Source organism: Myxocyprinus asiaticus, chromosome 24 (genome assembly GCF_019703515.2).
Source record: "Myxocyprinus asiaticus isolate MX2 ecotype Aquarium Trade chromosome 24, UBuf_Myxa_2, whole genome shotgun sequence".
NCBI classification, from domain to species: domain Eukaryota; kingdom Metazoa; phylum Chordata; class Actinopteri; order Cypriniformes; family Catostomidae; genus Myxocyprinus; species Myxocyprinus asiaticus.
In genome coordinates, this window is record NC_059367.1 from 33,993,431 (window position 1) to 34,013,091 (window position 19,661).

A 19,661-nucleotide genomic window follows, 5' to 3' on the forward strand; every position below is an offset into this window, starting at 1 on the left:
CCATAAAACAGTTAATAAACTACACTCTCTAGTGTTTCAAACTAGCATGTATTTAGCATGCCAACTTTCACTAGTTAGTACATAAAGTAATACACATTTTTATTTGAGTTACATTGACACAGCTAATTATGTTGTGTTTACACAAATCAACTAGGTTCTTTCAACACAAAGGGTTTTTGTTGAGATTACATAGTAATTGTAAGTTAAGGAAACTCATTTCAAACATGTGGAACCACTGTCCAAGACTGAATCAAGTTCAGCCAAAGAGCAATTTTTTGAGTGTGTATATAATCTAAAGGGAACAAACTACAAACTCAAGAGAAAGAAATAAAGAAAAATACTCACTCGTTTCTCTCCAGGATGACGACATGTTCTTTCCCTTCAGCTTGGATTATGTATGACACCTTAAAAAAAGGAAAAGGAAAGACAGTCAAATCACTGTTTTTCTACAGGTGAAGAAAACAAAAAGAGGCAGTGATGCTATTAAAAGAATTCCCATTTTTTTCTAGTGTCTCTATTACAATGTTTTTAGAAATTTACTTAATGTGGTCAAAAACAGTTGTTCAAAAAACAGGGTTTCAGTGTTTCTTGAGACGGAAGTCTCTCAACATATTGAATTTTTTGCATGTTTTTGTTAGCATACTGACCTACTTTACTACTTTATGTAGTTATACACACACACAAAAGATGTCTTACAATCAGTAAACTTGCCAGGTCAGGCAGACACAACAAGTCACTATTTGAGCAGCTTGCTCTCAAACCTCTCAGGAATGTTAGTATTAAAATAAGGCAGGGTGAATAATTTCACAAACTGAAAGAGTGGTACTACTGAGTGATGGGTTACAGGTTGCAATGACTTTACCAACATGGTTGGTGTGATACCAGTTAAAACCTGCCTGAACGTTCATGCTAACTGCCATTCACTGCTAGATCTATTTTGCAGTGTTAGAGAGATTTCTCCTCTATCAGAAGAAATAAAAATAAAAATAATTTACCCAATAAAAGAATGAATCCTATGTGTGTAATCCTTCTTTATAAATTCAGTAAAGCAAGCACAAAATCTCATTGAATAAAAATGTGCATATTTCTTTACAAACAGCATATTTCTTTACAGAGTACAGCACTTCTCTTCCTCTAAATCACTTCCTGTTATCTGCCAAACTCAGAGAAGCAGACTGTTTCTCAATGACACAGAGGTGAGAGAAGTGCTGGGTGTTTGTTTGTGCCATGCTGTTGGTATGTATCTCTGCCAGGCAGGGAGCCCTATGCCCAGCATGGTCCTGACAGAAGTAGACTTTTAATAACTACACCCACGCTGCCGGGCATGTGCGCCCGCCAGATGGTTCCTGTGGCATTATCTTTGGAGCACCGCTGGTGTAGATAGATATATGAGAGAAACAAAATCATTGATAGGTCATGAAAAAAGGAAATTTGAAGACTGGACGAAGAGAGAATGAGAGGGCAATGAAGAATACTATCCACACAGTTAATGTAAAGCGGATCTTTTGTTTGAGTGTGAGCTTAAAAAAAAGATGCAGATTTCTGCAGCTTGAACTAATACATGTAACACATTTATAACACTTACATTACACTTTCCTTATTACATATTAACAATTCTAAGACAACATGAAATCAAGAGTAACCCTTTTTTCTTTCTTAACAAATGCCCCTGGTCTTACTGAAACTGTGAATGCAGTGACATCGGTCTGTGCTTACTGAAATTCAAACCACTGCCCCCAGAGACCAAAGCGGCAAGTGTTGTTGAGGTGGAATGTTCATAGGGTGGAACAAAAAACGAGTCATATTTTCAGTTCCAAATATGTAATACAGTCAATAGAAATGCATATTTTATTAACTCTACACCCTAAATCTAACCGTCAGTGAGTTTTAGAGAGAAAATGCAACCTCTGAATCGCGCTCACCATTGTTTATTTGAACAAGAACCCGCGACTTGGAGACTGTTCACACAAAGCGCTATCCGTAGCACCACAAGGAAAGGTAAACATGTTTGAATTGATGCAAAAATGTCTGATGGGGGATGATGCTTGGAAGTAATTCGGCAGAATGGGATTGATTTAAGGGTACATGAACATTCGGAAGCAGTATGTCGATTTCTCGTGTGATCATATTGACTGTGCTCCATTCATCAGTGCACATTATTTTAAAGAACTGTGTTTGTTTTTGTAATTTTCATCAAAGGGAAATGACTTTCTCCGCATCTAAGACTACTTCTGCAGATGTAACCAAGGCCACGTGGGTGGGAAAAAAAAAAATAACATTAACCATTATTACAAGGGATGTCCTGATATCAATACTGGTATTGGAATCGGGTCAGATACCACGCTAATGTACTTGTACTCATGCTTCAAAGTGAATGTGTGGAGCAAGTGTTGTGTAGACACCTCATGCTCTTATCTTTTAGAGATCCTTGACTCAAACACGGAAAACACCATCATCAGCATCACGCACTGTTTGTAGCAAATGACAGTGAAGAGAGCACTAATTCTAAAGGTAGAAAAGGTTGAATAATTCCAGACCCCACACACCCTGCCCACTCCCTCTTCGAACTGTTGCCCTCTGGCTGGTGCTACAGAGCACTCAGCACCAGGACGACCAGGCACAAGAACAGTTTTTACCCTCAGGCCATTTACCTCTTGAAAAATTAAACAGCCTTCAGGACTCCCATAGTGCAATAATGTAAATAAATATCTCCTGTACATATAGTTGAAGTCAGAAGTTTACATACACTTAGGTTGAAATCATTAAAACTCATTTTTTAACCACTCCACTGATTTAATATTAGCAAAATATAGTTTTGGCAAGTCGTTTAGGACATCTACTTTGTGCATGACACAAGTAATTTTTCCAACAATTGTTTACAGACAGATTGTTTCACTTTGAATTGACTATATCACAATTCCAGTGGGTCAGAAGTTTACATACACTAAGTTAACTGTGCCTTTAAGAAGCTTGGAAAATTCCAGAAAATTATGTCAAGCCTTTAGACAATTAGCTTCTGATAGGAGGTGTACCTGTGGATGTATTTTAAGGCCTACCTTCAAACTCAGTGCCCCTTTGCTTGACATCATGGGAGAATCAAAAGAAATCAGCCAAGACCTCCAGAAAAATTGTGGACCTCCACAAGTCTGGTTCATCCTTGGGAGCAATTTCCAAATGCCTGAAGGTACCATGTTCATCTATACAAACAATAGTACGCAAGTATAAACACCATGGGACCACGCAGCCATCATACCGCTCAGGAAGGAGATTCATTCTGTCTCCTAGAGATGAACGTAGTTTGTTGTGAAAAGTGCAAATCAATCCCAGAACAACAGCAAAGTACCTTGTGAAGATGCTGGAGGAAACAGGTAGACAAGTATCTATATCCACAGTTAAACGAGTTCTATATCGACACAACCTGAAAGGCTGCTCAGTAAGGAAGAAGCAACTGCTCCAAAACCACCATAAAAATGCAAGACTACAGTTTGCAAGTGCACATGGGGAGAAAGATTGTACTTTTTGGAGAAATGTCCTCTGGTCTGAAGAAACAAAAATTGAACTGTTTGGCCATAATGACCATTGTTATGTTTGATGGAAAAAGGGTGAGGCTTGCCGAAGAACACCATCCCAACCGTGAAGCATGGGGGTGGCAGCATCACGTTGTGGGGGTGCTTTGCTGCAGGAGGGACTAGTGCACTTCACAAAATAGATGGCATCATGAGGAAGGAAAATTATGTGGATATATTGAAGCAACATCTCAAGACATCGGCCAGGAAGTTAAAGCTCGGTTGCAAATGGGTCTTCCAAATGGCCCCAAGCATACCTCCAAAGTTGTGGCAAAATGGCTTAAGGACAACAAAGTCAAGGAACTGGAGTGTCCATCACAAAGCCCTGACCTCAATCCGATAGAAAATGTGTGGGCAGAACTGAAAAAGCATGTGCGAGCAAGGAAGCCTACAAACCTGACTCAGTCACACCAGTTCTGTTTGGAGGAATGGGCCAAAATTCCAGCAATTGAGAGAAGCTTGTGGAAGGCTACCCAAAATGTTTGACCCAAGTTAAACAATTTAAAGGCAATGCTACCAAATACTAACAAAGTGTATGTAAACTGCTGACCCACTGGGAAAGTGATGAAAGAAATAAAAGCTGAAAGAAATAATTATCTCTACTATTATTCTGACATTTCACATTCTTAAAATAAAGTTTTGATCCTAACTGACCTAAGACAGGGAAAGTTTTCTATGATTAGATGTCAGGAATAGTGAAAAAAATTAGTTTAAATGTATTTGGCTAAGGTGTTTGTAAACTTCTGACTTCAACTGTATTTACTGTTTTTTACTTATACGATCACATGTTTGTGTGTGTGTGTTTGTTTGCACAGGCAGCCAGATGGCAGAGGAAACATACAGTGAAGCTGAGCAGTGTTATGTGCAGCAGGGACAGGAAGCTCTGCAGAAGTCCATCAGTATTCTCAGTGACCAGGATGGCTGGCAAACTGAGATTGAGAATGTAAGGTTTAGCAATGAACTGTAACTTTTAAATATACATCTTATGCTTTAACCCACTTAAACTCTATGGGCCTGCCACTGTGATGTATCATTTGAAAGCTTAGAATCTGAACTTTTCAGTTATAACCATCACTTCTGGATTTGTGTTACTTAAAATGACAAAATAAGGCCTCAAAACTTCTGACTTCAATTTTTGCTAAATGGGGCAGTTTTAACTGTTCATGAGATGGATAGCCTGAGGGAAAAAAACTGTTCCTGTGCCTTACGGTTTTGGTGCTCAGTGCTCTATAGCACCTGCCAGAAGGCAACAGTTCAAGAAGGTAGTGGGCAGGGTTAGTGGGGTCCAGAGTGATTTTTCCAGCCCTTTTCCTGGAAGTGTACAGTTCTTGAAGGGAGGGCAGGGGGCAACCAATAATCCTCTCAGCAGTCCGAACTGTCCTTTGTAGTCTTCTGATATCTGATTTCGTAGCTGAACCAAACCAGACAGTTACTGAAGTGCAGAGGACAGACTCAGTGACTGCTGAGTAGAACTGTATCAGCAGCGCCTGTGGCAGGTTGAACTTCCTCAGCTGGCGAAGGAAGTACAACCTTTGCTGGACCTTTTTCACAGTGGAGTCAGTGTGGGTCTCCCACTTCAGGTCCTGTGAGATGGTAGTGCCCAGGAACCTGAATGACTCCACTGCTGCCACAGTACTGTTTAGAATGGTAAGCAGGGTCAATGTTGGGGTGTTCTTCAATCATCTCCACCATTTTGGGCTCCTGGTTGTTTTGATTACACCAGTGAGTCAGCCATTCAACCTCCCTTCTGTATCCAGACTCATCGTCATCTTGGATGAGGCCGATGACAGTGGTGTCATCTGTGAACTTCAGGAGCTTGACAGAGGGGTCCTTGGTAGTGCAGTCATTTGTATACAGGGAGAAGAGTAGTGGGGAGAACACACATCCCTGGGGGGGCACCAGTGCTGATTGTACATGTGCTGGAAGTGAATTTCCCATTTCACTAGCTGCTACCTGTCCGTTAGAAAGCTGGTGATCCACTGACAGATACACAAAAAGGATCCTTGCATATGTCCCCGGTATGTCCAGATGTTGCACAATATGATGCAATCCCATGTTGACTGCATCATCTACAGACCTGTTTGCTCGATAAGCAAATTGAAGGGGGTCTAGAAATGGTCCAGTGATGTCCTTCAGGTGGGCCAACACCAGTCTCTCAAATGATTTCATGACCACAGATGTCAGAGCGACGGTTCTATAGTCATTAATTCCTGTGATTTTGGGTTTCTTTGGGACAGGAATGATGATTAACCATTTGAAGCAGCATGGGACTTCACACTGCTCCAGTAATCTATTGATCAGTGTGGCCCCCCAGCTGGTTAGCACAGTATTTTAGACAAGTGAGCGAAACACTCTCTGGCCCTGTGCTTTCCTTGTCTTTTGTTTTCGGAAGACACGGCACACCTCCTCTTCACAGATCTTAAGTGCAGGTTGAGTAGCAGGAGGGGGGAGGAGGGGGGTTGCAGGAGGTGTTGATGTTTGAGTGAAGTGAAGGTCAGAGCAAGTGTGGGGTGTGAGATTGGTCTTTCAAATCTACAGTAGAACACATTCAGGTCGTGAGCCAGTTGTTGGTCCACTACAGTGTTTGGGGTAGGAGTCCTGTAGTTAGTAAATTGTTTCAGGCCACTCCACACTGATGCAGGGTCATAACTGAAAACTTTTTTTTTTCAGCTTATCAGAGTATCTTCTTTTAGCCACTCTGATTTCCTTATTCAGTGTGTTCCTGGCCTGATTGTACAAGACTTTATCCCCACCTCTGTAAGCATCCACTTTTGCTTGACGAAGCTGCCTGAGTTCTGCTGTAAACCATGGTTTGTCATTGTTGTATGTTAAATAAGTCCTAGTTGGGATGCACATATCCTCACAGAAACTGATATATGATGTCACAGTCTCTGTGAGCTCATCCAGATTGGTGTCTGCAGCCTCAGAAACACTCCAATCAGTGCAGTCAAAGCAGGCTTGTAGTTCCAGCTCTGCTTCATTGGTCCAATATCTTTATAGTCTTTACTACAGGTTTAACTGATTTTAGTTTCTGCCTGTAGGTTGGAAGAAGATGAACCAAACAGTAATCAGAGTGTCCCAAAGCTGCTCTAGGGACAGAGTGATATGCATCCTTTATTGTTGTGTAGCAATGATCCAGTATATTTCTGTCTCTAGTTGGGAAAGTAACATGCTGTTTGTATTTGGGCAGTTCACGTGTGAGATTTGCTTTGTTAAAATCCCCAAGAATAATAATAACTGAGTCTGGGTACTGTTGTTCCGTGTCTGTGATCTGATCAACCAGCTGTTCACGCATGTGTGTGGCAGGATATAAACACTCACCAGCTTACAGTTAATAAAGAGCGCTTCCAAATTAGGACAGCACATCTTCTTGTGTTACCTCTGTACACCAACTTTCATTGATGTAAAAACACGTTCCACCGCCTCTCGTTTTCCCCGTTAACTCCGCGATGCGATCCGCTCTATACAGCTGAAAGCCCGGCAGCTGTAACACGCTACCCGTAATGGCTTCACTCAGCCAGGTTTCTGTGAAGCACAAGGCAGCAGAGGTTGAAAAGTCCTTGTTTGTATGGGTGAGGAGATGTAGTTCGTCCATTTTGTTAGGAAGAGAGCGGAGATTCGCTAGATATATACTCGGCAGTGCTGTTCGGAAGCCGTGCTGACGAAGCCTGACCAGCGCGCCGGCTCGCTTCCCTCGCCTGTGTCTCTTACACAACACAGCTGCACGTCTGACTAAAATGTCCAGCAAAGCATCCGAATAGTCAAAAACCAGGAAAAGATTGACTGGTATGTGCTGCCGAATGTTCAGCAGTTCATCCCTGGTAAAACTGATTGGAAAAAGATTACTAAACACAGAACAAACAAATAAAAACAAAAGAATTGGAGAGCTCCACACCGAGGCTGCCATCCGTGGCACCATCTTGATCTTTTAATCACTTGCACATGTACATACGCCATCCTGTTATGTCTTATTTTTTGTATTTCTATTTATACTCTTACCTTGTTTTATATTATGTGTCTCACTGTAATGTTCTGTGTGCACTTTCTTGTTTCTCCTATCACAAAAAAATAAATACCTGTGTACGTGAGCACACTTGGCAATAAAGCTCATTCTGATTGTTATTCTGAATTTACTTTGTAGAATGAGTCATATACAGACTACATATTTATTTAATTAAATAGCATCCTTTTGTGGTTTAATAATCACACGGGGTCACGCAGCCACCGGCTTTTCCGGAGGAGAGAAAATACCATCAAAAACACACAGAAATGGAAAGGGCTTCACTCCAAAATAAAAGATCAATTTAAATGGGAAAAAGTATGACAAAAATATATCACTACTCTATAGTAATATTCACTGTATTACTACTACTACTACTAATAAACAATAGTAATTGTATAATATTCAATATCACACATTTGTGATGCTCTGTTATGCAGCACTTTATTTCACAAAAAGAAACTCCAATGTTGCATTGTGCTTTGAGGTTCTGTATAAAAACACTTCATTTGATACAAATAATTTGAATATTATGTTGTAAATTAATAGTTATATTTTCATATAATAAAATTGTTAAAGAATTTGTTTATTTAGACACCATTTTGATGAAAAAATGTAATTAAACTGCTGATATGGAATTCAGAAAAAACAAAATAAAAAAAACAAAAAAAACAGGTATCGGACTCGATATCAATGAGTCCCAAAAAGGAAGTTTTGGTACTCGTACATGTTCTCAAAAAAATTATATTGTGACATCCCTAATTATTACACAGCTTTCTGGAATACTTATCAATCATTCAACTTCATCTCAATCGCTGCATTCTGCAGTCAAATAGCTTTGTATAATAACCACTAAACTATATAAATGTCCATTGTCCCAGGCAAATGATTTCCTAAATATCTGTGCTAGTTTCATGTCTTTGTATTTCTTTTGTGGTCTCTATCTTGTCACAAAATGAAATAATTTAACCTGAAATCAATATTTCATGTCCATTTATGTATTTGGTAAGTGCTCTGTAGTAAGTGGATAATGTACACTTTGCATTTGGGTCCTGATCACTCTATCAGGGTTAAATTTATAATAATAATCGGCTGACTGTACAATATCCCTTACATGATATCCTCAAATATCTATACAATCAAATCCTGCCCTACATTATTTCCTGCTGAATATTGTTTCAATACTGTTTTCTCAGTAATTAATCACATTATAATAGTTAATATGTTGTGAATGTTGTTTCATTTTGTATTCAATTAATTTATTACCTGAACTGCACATTAGCAAGTTTTAATGCAGATTCTGATTAACAAGAACTACAACTTGTCTATGCTGAACACTTGCAATCAAACACTGTTGACTGTCTGTGTTTATGTGTGTTTAAAAGAAAGAGACAGAGACAGAAAGTGAGACAGAGACAGAAAGTGAAAGAGAGGAGGATGTTTTACCTTGTGTGCACTGTCCTGGTCTCTCCTCTGTCTGCTGATGCGTCTTGGTACCGTCACTTCATATGAGGTGAGCTGAGAGGTCTGCTGGAATATTGAGCCTATGAACAGAGACAGTCCCGTCACAACACAGTCTACCCCACCAACACACACAATGAACTATAAAAGGAATGCAAGACACAGTATGAGACAGAAAAACAGATGTAAATGTAATTTGCAAAAAAAAAATTTTTTGGTCTTGTTTTCCAGTAGAAATAGATAATAAAACAAGTTGCCAATGGGGTAAGAAAATTGTACAAAATTTGTGATAAATGTATCTTGTTTTATGGATGTTTAGATATATTAATAAATAATAAATTAATTACACAAACAGAAATATACTGATCAGTAAAATTACTTTTTTTTTTTTTTTGTAGTGTACATTACTAACAATTGTCATACATTTCTCCATCCAGTTTCCACACTTGTTCTCTCACTACAAAACAAACACTGCTATTGTGATAAAAGTTAATTAGATTGAGTGCAATTGACTGGTTGGCAATCAAGTTGGATGCTGAGCTGTGCCAAGTGCTTCTTGTAGGTGAAAACAGCACTGGCACGGGTATCGTGCCAAAGAAAAAAACATCAGGATTCAGGAAGAAGTAACCGACCCCTTCCCTGATTCATCTGTCAACATGTTGGATGAGCCTTCCTGTTCACACTTATACACTAAACCGCGCACACACAGTACACTATTTTCAGGCACATTCCCACAAACATTCATACACCCATTAAACATGACTGTTGGCACAAGTACAAGAACTCTTCGATTTCCCTTGAAAAAAACTTCACAGTGTGATTGCTAACAATTGTGTGGGAGCAACCCATCTAGTTCTATACCTGAAATGCTAAAATTACTTTATTAAATCGACTTACAGTACACTTAATAAGTGCATTTTTACCAATGTTCTACCAAAGAATGCATGATTACATCTGAAACATACCAAACATTTTGATATATGTAAATAAGTCGGTATATGTATTAGGAAGTTTCCCGGGGAAATAAAAACACAGGTTTACTCAGAAGAAGTGTCACTCAGTATTTAAACAGCAAGAAGTTACAATTCTTCTCACACTTTATAAAGTTCATGGAATCAACAGGACTTTCCATGACCTTAATAAAATGACAGAAAGGTGCAGTTAAATAATCTAATGCACGTTTATCTGCTTGGCTCTCATAAAGGCTGCAGAAAGTGTAGAGTGGCAGAAATGACTCATAATTGTTTCATACAGATCTTACTGTATAAGCAATAAAGAGTCAATCCAAAGGCCGAGGAGACACCCATAGATTCGGAATTAGCCTAGATCTGCATAAGCTTCTTAAATCTACATAAAGCCAGACTGGGCCGAGACGAAGATACAGTATATACAGACTGGACATGATCAGAGATTATTTATTAGAGACGGGACACTTCTATTAAAATGAATGGGAGACATTGGAATGCCCAACCAAGTAGCTCTAGTGTCCAACGGTCAACTGATGTAGAAAGGAAGTCCCGCCTTACAGGTAAAAGAGCCAATCACCTTTTCGATACAGACATCGCCTGTCAATCAACTCGCTAATGCGCATGCGCAATAATTATACAAGTCGGGAAAATCGCGGGTTTTAGCTTAATATGAGGCCAAGAAGCACAATTTATGGTTCCAATATTATCAGATTTTATTGCTGATTGAAATATGTTCTTTAATCGTAATCTTGACCAACCGTTTTGGAGATTTCAGTGTCCACCCATTTAAGTAGATACGAGCTGCACTGGCATGACTGGCATGCCTCCCGAGAGTGTTCAAAAGATGGCCGACAGTGGACTGAGTTGCTAGAAAGACTTTGACATGATCTCCTTACTAATGTAAATAAATAACGTCAGCAACTGTAAAGCCTCATGCACTGTCCTCCTATTGAGAAATGGGTAAATACAGAGTAAAACTACATAGAAGCAAGAACTTAAACCACTGAAAGCCTTTACATTCGCAAATTATTTGTTCAGTCCTCCCTGATTTCAGGACTAGTGAGTAAATGCAGCACGCGCACAATAAATATAACTGTAAACTTGCAAGCTAATAAATGGCACTGCCTGGGCTCAAGTGATTATCAACACTACTACTAATGTACTAAGTGCAGTGGACATTAGATATCTCGCTCCGTATTCTCACCTCCAATACAGTCGATGAGCAGCAACAACACACAGACGCTTCGAGGGAGACGAGAACATACTGCAAGAACCATGTTTGTAAAGTATCCTTTATGAATGGCCGTCCCGAAGTAACAGCAAATGTTGCGCTCTTCTCCTTATCCAGGCGTTGTCCTCCAAGCAACCACAATAAGTCCTCTACACATAACGTTCCCGTGGAGAAAAGAAATAGAAGCACAGTTTCAGTCACCTGGACATGTTGTTACGCTTTATCTTTGTGTAATAAGTTACTGCACTACGGAAGTAAACTATGTGGGAAATAGTGCTGTTTAACTTCGCTGTTCGAGGTCTTTGGATTAAGCGATTCTCTCGGACTGCATTTCTAATGAACCCCGTCTGTAGAGGGCGAAACCGAGCATGCGTCACTAAACACTTTGTTTTTTTAACCCTTTACGTTGGCCTGATATAGCTAGGCAAACAACAATGTATTTAGCTTGCTCACCCGCAATATTATTATGGCAATAATGGAAGACTATTAAAGGCATACGCGTTCATGATAAGTTAGGGATAGTCTTTTTTTACTAACGACACAATTAGATGGCGACGTTTTCTTTTTAAAAACTATCGCTATTTTTTGATTCTCATTATATTTGTCCATACTCGTTATCACGTTATCATCACTGAAGAACGCAAAAAAATCTGAAATGTCAAGGAAAAATACATAACATAGTTATACTCAATGAATTGACTGCCTGCTTAATAATCTTCGACATGCTCTACATTAAATAGTACTTTTGGAGGGAACTATGTGTGGAGTTTACTAAGAAAATGTTTTAGTTTAGAAGATAAGTCACGGAAAATTTTGCTTGTGACAGGTAGATTCATTTTACGGTACTATCCATTAATTTCATGGTATGGGCAAATGGTGTTCCCTTTTGACTCAGTACACTTGACATTGCGTTTATTAATGCATATGGGGGGAGTGCCTTCTTATACGACCTAGTTGAAACCTCTCTACAATAACGCCAATATTCTAATATTGGCTTTGGTATTTGAGCCCCACCTGTTTTGGTACAAAGCTGTCTGCTATAAAAGCAGGTGCACAAACACCATTTCCTCAGAATTTCTTCCTTCAAGACAGCGATCATCTCTTGTCTAGAAGCCCTCTAACCTTTGCCGTCGATATTCACGAGTCAGCGGGTGAAATCTCACGGCAACGAGAAGACTCTCCGCTCCTCCTGCAGTGCTCCGGCGAACATCACTCCGATTCACCGCTTGACGCTTCGCTGGTGAACGGGCTTCAGCATCCTGATTACCTGCAGCGCTTCAGCAGGTGTTGTGTATCCTTACAAAGCAAGTGTATATTGTGTTTTGTATACTGTGTGATATAAATATATATATGTATATATCTAAAAGAGTAACTTACGCGTTCGTGACTTTTTAAAGATGTCATTCCGTAAGTGTTCCTTGTGCAAGAGGCACATCCCGCCAATAGATCAGCATGAGAGCTGCGTTTACTGTCTGGGCCGCACCCACACAGAGACAGCTCTCATGGAGACAGACTGTCCTCACTGTGAGGGCATGAATCTCAAGACACTTCGCTCGTGAATCGCCCTCATTCGGAGGGACGAATCATCCTCACACGCCCTCCCACCCACCTCTTACGTGATACCGGATGATTCACACAAGGAGGCACGGCTGAGCCGCGAGGTCGAGCAGGATGAATTTGAGGTGGTCCTCATGCCGGCACACACCCCGCGAGCCCCTCAATCTCCACAAAGTGCATGTTTTCCAATACACTATGTGCGAGACGAGCTCCAGCCCTCTGAAAGAGCATGCGGACTCATCTCGTTCAGCGGTTCTGACGCTGGGGATGATAATGACGATGTCATGTCTCTCGCTGCATCAGGCGAGTGGTCATTGGATGATGCTGCCGCCCCTCCTCCCAGCGAGGGCGAGGAGCGTGCACGCGCCACTGACAGTGAGATTCTCAGAGTCCTTGCAAGGGCGGTCAAGAGCTTCACCTTAAGTGGTCTCACCCAGAGGAACCTGAAAAGTCTCGCCTCAATGTATGGTTCCTGAAGTCTGGATGCCGTCAAACGGCCGCGTCCCGTAAATCTGCCCCATTCTTCCCCGAAGTAGATAACGAACTGTCTAAGTCCTGGCGTGCACCCTTCTCGGCACACTCATGCAGTGACGCCATCCTCTCTAATCTGGATCACAGGGAAGAAAATGGTTATGCCCAACTACCCCCTGTGGAGGAGGAGGAAGCGGCACACCTCTGCCCAGCGGGTAACGGAGTGTGGAAATCAACCCCATACATCCTTCCAAGCCGTGTTGACAAACGTCCAAACTGGCTGGAAAAGCGTACTCAGCGGCAAGACAAGCTGGATCAGCACTCCACACAATGGCGGTGCTCCAGGTATTTCAAGCAAAGCTCCTCAAGCAAATGGACGAGCAAGTCTTTTATCCAGAGACATTCAAAGAGCTCCGCACTGCTACAAACAGCACTGCGTGCCACGAAAGTCACTGTGCAGGCCATCGGCAAGTCCATGGGCAACCTGACAGTTCTGGATCAACATATATGGCTGATCCTCACAGAAATGAGTGATAAGCAAAAAGCCACTCTGTTGAATGCTCCAGTGTCTCCAGCCAAGTTTGCTGAGTGTTATGTCACGACTCAGCAGCAATCACAGGCTATGAGACACTTTATGCCCAAACGGAGTACATCACAGCCGGTTCGCCCTCGCTCTGTTTCGAGCCAGTGCCTGACAAAAAGCCCCATGCCTGCTGCCTCACCAGCACCTGCGTAACAGCGCCCGCCTCATGCAGGCGGAATAAACCCTCCCGCGCAGCAATAGCACTCCTGACGGGCACAGCCCTTTGAAATGGAAAGCAGAGCCCATGGTTCCCTCCAGGTCTGCTCCAAAGAAGACTCAACTGGAGACACAAAACACTGTTCCCCATCTCCCCACTGCTGTTTGTCGGGAATGGAATAATGTTGTTCACAATATTGTTCAAAATGTTGTTTCTGTGCCTTGCACTCAAATAAATGCAATAAAAAAATGCAATGAATGCAAAAAATAATACAGCACTCGTTGCAAATATACGAAATGCTCACACATTCTCAATAAAGAGTCCTTTTCCTCTTCAAAGCACACATATTATGTGCAACCACTTCCCTATGGTGAGCAAACCAAATTGCCCTCTGTCCCGTTATGTGGACGCATGGTGAGCCCTAATGGGTATTTCATAATGAGTGCAAAATATGATCGAATATGGTTATATGATCCAATTTGCATGTTGGCCTCCCCGTTTCAAAGGCGTTCTGTCTTCCACGGTTTCGTCTAGGGATGCACTGATCCGATACCTGGATCGGTATCGGCTCTGATACTGAAGCTTTTAGATGGATCGGGTATCGGTCCGACGAGCCCGATCTAAATCCGATACTGTGTGTTAGTCATGTTTGTTACTGTCAAGCTCCAAAAATGACATTAAAGAACCATAAAAACACCATTAAAGTAGTTCATATGACTCTTGCATTTTATTCAAAGCCACCTGAAGACGTGCGATAGCTCTGTGAATCACAAAAGGCTGTGTTTAATAAGTAAATATATAGTATGCGCAGTGCCAGCGTGTTAGTGAATGGTGCTGCTCTGTTGACATAAACTCACGCACAGGCTGGTGATGCACTCGCGACTATTTTTAGCCTTCACAGCGGTGCGCAATATTTAAGCGCTACTCAAGAACAACATCTCAGATGTAGATGCTCAATAGTTCGGTTCACTTATAATATGCAGGTGCATTTTACCAGAATTTGAATAAGAAGTGAATTAAACTACTGTGAACTTGCCTACAAACAGACACATACAGGACTTCTTGGAGAGTTCAGAATGTCAAAATAAAAGTGTGAGGGTTTAAAAAGTGCACGATTTAAATGTATTACTGTTGTATTTAAAATTAAAAGTCAATAATAATAATATTAATAACAATTTATTATTATTATTATTATTATTGTCATCATTGTTAGTTGTTTACAATTTATAACAATATTTAAGTTTAATGGGTTCCAAAAAATAACTGTGTGAATGAAAAGTGGACTGATGTCTTACAACTAAATTGAACAAAAGAGAGATCTGAATCCTTTAAAGTCCAGATGCAAGTTGAAACATTTTGGGGGAAAAAAGAAAGAAAAAAAAAGGCAAAAATAAAACACTGGTTTCTTTTTTACTGAAGACTTTAAGACTGGAATTACTGTTAATTTTGCTGCTGCATTATCCAGTATACTAGTTAATAATAAAGTGTTTCTTAATAAGCTATACATTTATATTGAAATAATGTGTAGTTAGAGGTTTGTGTTTCTTTGCATATTAAAGAGTACTCCCAATTAGTTCCACACACTAATGTAAAGATATTCTAAACTGATTATGCGAAACAACACTGGTATCGGCTTGGGATCGGTATCGGCCGATACTGAGATTTACGATATCGGAATCGGATCGGAAGAGAAAAAGTGGTATTGGTGCATCCCTAGTTTTGTCCGAAGACGTGCCAGTGTTACGAGCTGAAATACACAATCTCCTTGTGAAAAGCGCAATAGAGGTTGTGCCAAATTGTCAAGCCCAAAAAGGGTTTTACAGCCATTATTTTCTTGTCCCAAAGAAAGACGACTGGCTTCGGCCGATCCTGGATCTGAGACATTTGATTCGTGCACTCACAAAGCGCCCTTTCAGAATTATTATTCAGAAACGGATCCTATCGCATGTATGCACACATGATTGGTTTGCGTCGATAAATCTGAAGAAAGCATACTTTCATATCCAAATTGTACGACATCACAGGAAGTTTTTGAGATTTGCGTTCAAGGGAACAGTGTATCAATTCAAAGTCTTGCCCTTCGGACTGTCTCTGGCTCCTCGCATGTTCACAAAGTGCATCAATGCGGTTCTTGCCCCTCTGAAACTGAGCGGCGTGCGCATCTTTAACTACCTCGATGACTGGCTGTTACTGGCACAATTAGAGGCTCTGCTTCAACATCTAAACAGCTTGGGCCTCAAATGTGAACTGGGCGACGAGCATGCTCTTCCCCCAGCCAACAAATCTCCTTTTTGGGAGTCCATCTCGACTCCACGAGTGGGCGCGTGCACCTCAACTCTTCCACTGATGCTGTTTCAAAAAGCATTGGGATTTATGGCGGCAGCATCCGTCATTCCTTTAGGTCTCTTACAAATGAGACCGCTTCAGTGCTGGCTCAAGCGCTGTGTGCCACGACATACTTGGTGCCAAGGGTGCATCACTGTATCCCGCTGCTGTATAGCTGCTTTAGCACCCTGGACAGCTCCTGCGTTTTACCAGCGAGGTGTTGCGCTGGGGCAGGTTGTCAGGCAGAATGTGGTGACTATGGATGCTTTCAACACAGGTTGGGGGTGGTGTGCAATGGATGCCCAACTTTCGGCACCTGGACAGGGGTGAAGAAAGCGTGGCACATCAACCGCCTAGAGCTATCGGCTGTATTCCTAGCCTTAAAGGCGTTTCAGTCAGAAATAGCGAATTGTCATGTCCTGGTTCCCTCAGACAACAAGACAGTTGTGGCATATATAAACCGCCAAGGTGGAATTCATTCACTGCCACTTTTGAGACTGACGTGTCACCTCCTCCTATGGAGCAAGTATCATCTCCTCTCCCTGGGAGCGACATATGTCCCAGGCTGCCTGAATTTCGGTGCGGACCTATTGTCACTCCAAGGGGTGATACCGGGCGAATGGAGACTACAGTTACAGAAATTCTCAAACCAGCTCATCTGGCACCAAAAATCGTGCCACTGTCCAAATCACTGAGATACCATTTCTGACCCGTATATGCATGATTTTATGCACTGCACTGCTGCCACACGATTGGCTGATTAGATAATCGCATGGATGATTGTTGGTGCCAGATGGGCTGGTTTGAGTATTTCTGTAACTGCTGATCTCCTGGGATTTTCACACACAACAGTCTCTAGAATTTACTCAGAACGGTGTCAAAAACAAAAAACATCCAGTGAGTGGCAGTTCTGTGGATGGAATTGCCTTGCTGATGAGAGAGGTCAACAGAGAATGGCCAGACAGGTTCGAATTGACAAAGTCTACAGTAATTCAGATAACCACTCTGTACAATTGTGGTGAGAAGAATCTCATCTCAGAATGCTATTCTGAGATAAGGGTTGGCGCTGTTTTAGATTTAAGTGCAGAATGGATTTAAGTGAACAATATTTCAGCACAGAAAAAGTCCACAGATTCTGTCTGCACCTGGTTATGTTTGTAACAAAGATGAACTTCTGTTTCCTTTTGATAATGTTTCTTAGTTGTACAAGCAGGAGTCAAATTAAAATGATCTGCTAATAGGTTAATTATTAGGCATGTATTTACCTTTGAACAGATTTAAGAAAGTGAGGTCTTTCTCCAATTATGCCACCTTCCCTCCACCAGGGGGCGCTCTAAAGACTGATGCAGATGCGAGTCACTGCAAGCTGGGTGGTGCTCATGAGTCTCCACTTCCTTTTTATGGACTTCACATCCTGCCTCTCATTGAGGCTGGGATCAAATATCACCAGAATCCCTGGTTCCCTGCCTTACAACCTGTTGACTTACCTTGTCATGTTATTTGCCAAAGACTTTTTCTTACATTCATCTCCAGCAATAACAACAGTGATGAGAGCCGCCTATGGTTGTTGCTGGTAATGCCAGTTCATATATCCATCTTTCTATTACAGTATCAGTAAGAACACACACAATCACGTGGACAGTTCTCAGACTGGTTCAGGAGTGCATGCCTTCGTCATACAACCAGCTAAATGTTAACACATGTGGGATTCTGGGAGTGCAACATAACGGGCGAGTTCCTGGAAAACAGATGTGGTCTGCTTCAACTCTCTTGTGCTATTGGAACATTCAGAAGGAAGGGTGGGAATCAGCAGCCCACCACCACTGGAGAGTGACTTATAGATGGCATGAAGTGACCAATCTTTGCCTGAGGGCAAAGATTCTACAGACAATTAAAGAAGGGTCAGTCCTGCCTGTTCACAGTCTATACTGATGCTTTTTTACTTTAATTTGGGGGCTCTTTAGTAGAGAGTGGACAGGAAATTAAAAAGGGGGAATGAGATCAGGGCATTACGCTGGGCAGAACTGAACCTGCATCTCCCACATGAACACCATGGCTTAACGTGTCTGGACCATGATTGCTTACTACTAGGTAATGACTCAACAGAAAATACTAATTCTTACTACAACCCTCAGTGCATGTAGAAACAAAGCTTTAACCTTGCACCGTTCAAATATTCACTTCATTTTACTTTTAATTTGAAACAGAAGGAAGTTCTGGAATCACATAACTGGGTCTCTCTCTCTGTAATCTCAAAATATTGTGACTCCCTCTATCCCCAGAGTGAAATTGTAACTTTATTCTATGGATTGAAATACCTCCAAAATATATACATAGCACTTTACCATAGCTAATGATACATGGTATATAATTTAATACAAATTAAAAAATAGTGATGATACATGGGTGCATGTATGATGATGATATACTGTAGAATTCACATTTACTAAAGTGAATGATACACTGAACACTTATTTCCATTGTGTGTACTGCATAATTTACTAGGGGGAATCTACTTTATAGACTTAATGCTCAAGTGAATTTGTCAAAGACGAGTGTAGATGTACAGTTACGTTTTGAAAAAGGTTTTAAGAGCTTTAATTTAATCTGAAACAGTCTAGTATTTTATTGTATAACATACATTACAAGAACAGATTAAAGGCTCCATTTCCCACAATAAAGATTAAATGGTTGCATGAAAACATGATCTTGGTTTACTTCAGGGTTTGTCTTCTACTTGACATGAGCCAGAACTTGAATTGTTTTTATACATTTTTTTAAATTGTAATTTTAAATTCATTAGACTTTTAATGCTGTAAATAAACATCCGATTGTCTAAACCACTTTTTTTTTTTAAGAAGAAAAAACTATGACAATCTATGCTATGATATGATATCTGTACATGATGACCTATACTGCTGTGTAATTTATAATAAATTAAGTACTGCATTCTGGAGTTGTTGTGAGTATTTTAATACAATGAGTTTTAAAAAAACATCATTTAATATAAGAAATCAAAAAAAAAAAAAATAAATAAATAAAAGTACCATAAGATATTGTCACTGAATATTCAACACATATGACACACTTCAAAAAGTATTTGTCCAAAAACTCTTTAATTAATGGAAAGTATATTTAAAACTAATAATAGCAGATTGTGCATAATCTAACAGTGTGCAGTTGCTTAAAAGACTGGTGGATGGGGGGGGGGGGGGTTAACCCTCCTAATAATCAAAACAAGCAAGTACACCCCCCAATGTTCAAGACAAATCTATTCCATTGACCCTGATTGTGTTTTGTGTGAGTGACACTGTTCACTGTCTCTACATGTGTATGAATTAT

The 19,661-nt window shown here is 40.7% G+C and overlaps 1 protein-coding gene and 1 pseudogene across 2 annotated transcripts in view; one reads left to right on the forward strand and one right to left on the reverse strand.

Annotated features, from left to right (window-relative positions):
* Positions 1 to 11,599, reverse strand: part of LOC127414638 (disintegrin and metalloproteinase domain-containing protein 9-like) — a 67,627-nt gene extending 56,028 nt beyond the window's left edge. The window contains exons 1-3 of one of the 2 annotated variants that reach the window (XM_051652824.1): positions 11,200 to 11,599; positions 9,013 to 9,110; positions 346 to 404 (exon numbers count right to left, since the gene is read on the reverse strand). In XM_051652824.1, coding sequence (XP_051508784.1) covers positions 346 to 404; positions 9,013 to 9,110; positions 11,200 to 11,272 — 230 coding nt within the window. In that variant the 5' untranslated portion in view covers positions 11,273 to 11,599. The remainder of the gene's footprint in view (positions 1 to 345; positions 405 to 9,012; positions 9,111 to 11,199) is intronic. The other variant, XM_051652823.1, reaches the window with a different exon arrangement.
* An 871-nt stretch (positions 11,600 to 12,470) lies between these two features.
* LOC127414670 (8-oxo-dGDP phosphatase NUDT18-like) lies at positions 12,471 to 19,234 on the forward strand (annotated as a pseudogene).
* The last annotated feature ends 427 nt before the right edge of the window (positions 19,235 to 19,661 follow it).